We start from the raw sequence: 4941 nt of genomic DNA, 5'->3' as shown, positions 1-4941 counted from the left end.
AAGACAGCCACAAATGATTATGAATCATGGGTCACTACTAGGAAAAGGCTACTAATGGCGCACTGGTTTTGCCTGCTAATGGTGCATTACCAGTGCGCCATTAGTATCACGCCACTAGAATTTTTCACTAATGGCGCACCATTTAGTGCGCCATTAGTATTGCCCACAGTGCGCCACTATTATCTGCTATACTTATAGCGCACCACATGGAAGTGCGCCATTAGTAACAATTTTTTTAATTTTTTTGTTTTTTCTTAATCTCAGGTCACTATTTCACATATGAGATATTCAACACATATATATACAACAAGCATCCATATAACAATCATATCCAACACACAAGTTTCATCATATATACATACATAGCCAACACATAGTTCCGTCGTTACATATTACAAAAGTTTCACATTGTTCATCCAACACCGTTATCCATCAATTCACAAAAGCTTCACATTGATACAAAATAAAAACACAAATGGAAAAGAAGTACTCCATCCACGCAAGCTTCCATCAATTAAATCAAATCTGCAAAATGATAAACAAGAAGTTAGAAGAAGAAGAACTTAGGTAACTTAGGTAAAATGAAGCTAACCTATGTCATTTTGGAAAAGAAGAAGAATAAGAAAAGGACTATAAGCTTATTATGTAAACTTGATCATTTTGTGCTAACATAAGTTATTTTGGAGCTAACCTATAGGAAACTAAGCATATAAGCTCTTAGTTAGCATATTAGAGCCAACTTAGGTAAAATGAAGCTAAGCTATGTCATTTTGGAAAAGAAGAAGAATAAGAAAAAGACTATAAGCTTATTATGTAAAGTTGATCATTTTGTGCTAACATAAGTTATTTTGGAGCTAACCTATAGGAAACTAAGCATATAAGCTCTTAGTTAGTATATTAGAGCCAACTTAGGTAAAATGAAGCTAAACTGTGTCATTTTGGAAAAGAAGAAGAATAAGAAAAAGACTATAAGCTTATTATATAAACTTGATTATTTTGTGCTAACATAAGTTATTTTGGAGCTAACCTATAGGAAACTAAGCATATAAGCTTTAAGTTAGTATATTAGAGCCAACTTAGATAAAAATGAAGCTAACCTATGTCATTTTGGAAAAGAAGAAGAATAAGAAAAAGACTATAAGCTTATTATGTAAACTTGATCATTTTGTGCTAACATAAGTTATTTTGGAGCTAACCTATAGGAAACTAAGCATATAAGCTCTAAGTTAGTATATTAGAGCCAACTTAGGTAAAAATGAAGCTAACCTATAGGAAACTAAGCATATTAGAGATAACATAGGTAACTAAGTATATATATATATATATCATTTTGGATAGCTAACCTATAGGAGATCTGACATACCTGACAAAGTTCAGTTCTCATGCATTGTTCTTCTCATTCTTCTCCTTCCTCTCCCTGATGTGCCTAGAGCGGCGAGGCGGTGGAGGCAGTGGAGGCAGTGGGATGTAGTCTTCTACCACAATTGGCGTGGTCATGTCGCCCAGCTGTGGGATCGCCGGCGCCACCACCGGTGCGTGGTCATTGTCAGGCACCACCACCATCGCGAGGCCACCTTCAGGCACGACCATCGCTAGGTCATCCTCAGCCACCTCCATCTCTTGCCCATGGTCAGCCACCACCATCTCTTGCCCTTGGTCAGCCACCACCAGCGCTAGGTCATCCTCAGCCTGATGCCCATCGTCATCCTGCAGCTCCTCATCCTCACTCTGCTCCTCTTCTCCCGCATTCCAGTCCGGATCATCCTTCTTGTTGTCTATGCTGCTGCCAGAATTGCTGCTGCTTTCGCTACAGCCAGAATCGTTGCTGCTTTCGCTACAGTCATAGCCGCTGCTGCTTTGGCTGTAGCCAGTGTCGCTGCTGCTGCTCCCATTACCTGTCCAAAATGCAACAATGACCGTTAACAATCGATGTGAGACAAAGCCAAATGTAGAGGAATAAGAAGAGGCAGAACATACCGGCATCATCATCGGCAGCATAGCGCATGCGACCCATAGTCTTGTTGAACACCTACACGATGAGCATGTTGGCATCGTCGTCGTACCTGAAGAGAAGGAAGTACCCCAGCTGCAGGTCGTAGGCACGGTAGAACTTCTCCCACCCACGAGACAAGTACATGTGGCCCTTCTTGATCACCAACTGCACATCCCACTGCCTGCGAAACCCGCTGCCGGCCTGTCGCAGCTTCACATTATTTGGCGGATCTTCACCCATCAGCATGTTCATAAAACTGTCAGGCAGCCTCTGCAGTTTGGGACAATGAGTGATGTAGCAAACAACAGATATCATAATGAGATGGGTGAAGGGGAGATCTCTCGTTTTATATACCTGCGTCATGGATGATACTGAAGCCTCAAGTATGATAGTGAAGAACTCGGAAGCATCCAACTCGTACTGCGGTGTCGCAGATCGGCGGTGGCTGCTTCCCGCCATCTCTGATAAGCAGCAGAAGAGACCAATTAGTACCCATGCATGATAACATGCATTAGTCGCAAGTACCCCATATGTCCTATTTTTAGCAAAGTAATGCTAAAATTCACGGAAAATTTCAGCATTACCTTTGCTGAAAATAGGACATATGGAGTACCCGAATTTGCCGGAACGGAAGTTAATCGACATTCCGGCAAACTCAAGGGCCTCTCGGGGTACCTGCAAATTCATCACGACACAATGGTCGGAGACAAAACCCAGCAAACTAGCACCACAAAGCACATAACAAAATTCAGTAAATTTCCAGCAACTACTCCTAATGCAAACAAGATTCACCTAGCAAGGTTTATTTGACATGGAGTAGTTTATTTCATAGAGTAAACATTAGCACTATTTGACAGTAAAAGGTTTTAGCTAATTTGAATTAACTGAAAGCAGCAGTACATCATTTTTATTGATAGTAAAATGTTCAAAGAAACAGAAATATCAGTACAATAGCTAGATTACACTATCAGTACACTAGCAGTAAAATGTTCATTTACTTTGAATAAACAAATATTCAAGCAGATTTGCTTGTCCTACTCCTGCAGATCACCAAGCATCTTTTTTAATCCAGCTAATTAACTGAAACTTGCACTAAACTACTGTTGTCCCGCACTACTGCAAGTGCCATACTACTGCAAGTGCTATACTACTGCAGAGAATTATGCCCACTTGAGTTGGAGTTAATGACCTCGATAGACTGTCACTGGCAGTAAGAGAGTAGCACTACTAGTACTAGCCTTGTACTACTTGTAATGGAAGAATATGACACAGTGCTAGTACACAGGTACAAATTATAATCAGTAGGAAAATATCATCATAATAATATCATCATTCAGTAGGAAAACAACCTTAGGTAGGTCAGTTCTGAACTACATATGGCAATCTCACTTTTAGGAAAGAAGGATCATCATACACATATATAGCTCACTTCATCTGGGGCAGGGGCTATGGCAGAGGATTTCACTCAAAACTGAAGCAGTATATACCTGACTGATGTGAAGCGTTGTCCCAGATGTATTCACAAGAGGCTAGAAGATGTGCTCAACCAACTGTCACAAAAACAAATAAATTATTATTTGCCTAAGTTGGTACAAGGAATGTACAGGTACCAAAATCTCATCACACTAGCTAAAAGACGACAAACATGTCTTGTTAAGAACTTAAGATATGTCAAAAATTGACAGGAGCTTCATCATTTTTATTGCTAGGTTCATAGTAAGACTTAACATTGCTGCCTGTGCAATATTAACTAGATGTATGGTTTACTTGAGTTATACATGTTTCTACTTACAAGGTTATATCTGAAAATAGAACTAAATAGACATTTTAAATATATTTCACTCATAATATGACCTTTTCCTGCAACTGTAACTATGAAATCCAAATTTCCTTGGTTCAGTTTCAGTAAATGTCTGAAACAAACACTAGGCTTTGCCTACCGATGTGCAAAACAAAAACAAACTAGATTAGCATGACATTCAGCAGGAACGAAGAATGGATAAAGAACTGAAGAAACACAACATTCAGAGAAACACACAATAGCTTGCAGTGGCTTCCGTCGCGCGGTCCTTTCAAAAGTTCATAGCAGCGGAGCGCAATGCAGGCTGAAAAAAAGATCATCTACTGCATTCTCCCCACCAGAATGAACACAGGCCGACAGCTCCTCGATAACCTCATGGAAAACCATCATCATCTTACCTGCAGGCTGTTTACTACTGCTGCTGCGCTGCAGGGGCGGAGGAAGGGGCGCCGCCGGTGGAGAGGGCGAGGCCGAGGACGGCGTGGGGCTTGAGGGCCTGCGGCCTGGTGAGGCCGACGAGGTGGTCGTCCCCGACGCCGGCGAAGCTAGGGTTCGGGGAGACGGCGGGCGGCGCTGAGGGGACGGGGCGGTTGAGAGGGGGTAGGGGGGAGGTCGCGGGAGAAGAGAGGAGGAGGCGGGCGGGGGCGCAGCTTCGGGGCTCGGCTCGGGGACGGCGAAGGAGGCGAGGGGGGCGGCGAGGGGGACGGCGAACACGGGGGGCAGCGGGTGAGATCGATGAGGCAGGGAAGAGATTAGAGAGATTGGGGATTTAATTAGTGTACGACTATTCTAATGGCGCACCACCACCTCGTGCGCCATAAGTACGACTATTCTAATGGCGCACGAGCGCCGGGTGCGCCATTAGAATTTTGTTTTAATCTAGCCCACTAGCCCTATCTACAACCTAACCCTATCTTCAAGAGAACCCACCCACTAGCCCGACTGGTCAGCACGCAGCACACACACCAGGAGGTCCTGGGTTTGATTCCCAGGCTCCCCAATATTTTTTATGCATTTTAAATGCTGTTTTTATATTTATTTGTGTTTAAATATGTTCAAAGTTGTTTAAATCATAACAGTAATATATTTTTATAAAAACAGTAATTATTTTTTAAAAAATATGTTCAAATTTGTTACTTGGAAATAT

At 42.2% G+C, this 4941-nt stretch overlaps 1 protein-coding gene across 1 annotated transcript; it reads right to left on the bottom strand.

Moving 5' to 3' along the window:
* Window positions 1-1776: 1776 nt before the first annotated feature.
* LOC123103609 (B3 domain-containing protein Os03g0212300) lies at window positions 1777-4426 on the bottom strand. Its single transcript, XM_044525256.1, has 4 exons — window positions 3481-4426; window positions 2348-2454; window positions 1978-2263; window positions 1777-1895 (listed from the first exon to the last, which is right to left on the bottom strand). The coding sequence occupies exons 2-3, from the start codon at window positions 2450-2452 to the stop codon at window positions 2030-2032; spliced, it is 339 nt and encodes a 112-aa protein (XP_044381191.1). The 5' UTR covers window positions 2453-2454; window positions 3481-4426; the 3' UTR covers window positions 1777-1895; window positions 1978-2029.
* Window positions 4427-4941: the final 515 nt, after the last annotated feature.

Source organism: Triticum aestivum, chromosome 1B (genome assembly GCF_018294505.1).
Source record: "Triticum aestivum cultivar Chinese Spring chromosome 1B, IWGSC CS RefSeq v2.1, whole genome shotgun sequence".
Lineage (NCBI taxonomy): Eukaryota > Viridiplantae > Streptophyta > Magnoliopsida > Poales > Poaceae > Triticum > Triticum aestivum.
This window is presented reverse-complemented; position numbering and strand designations above follow the sequence as displayed.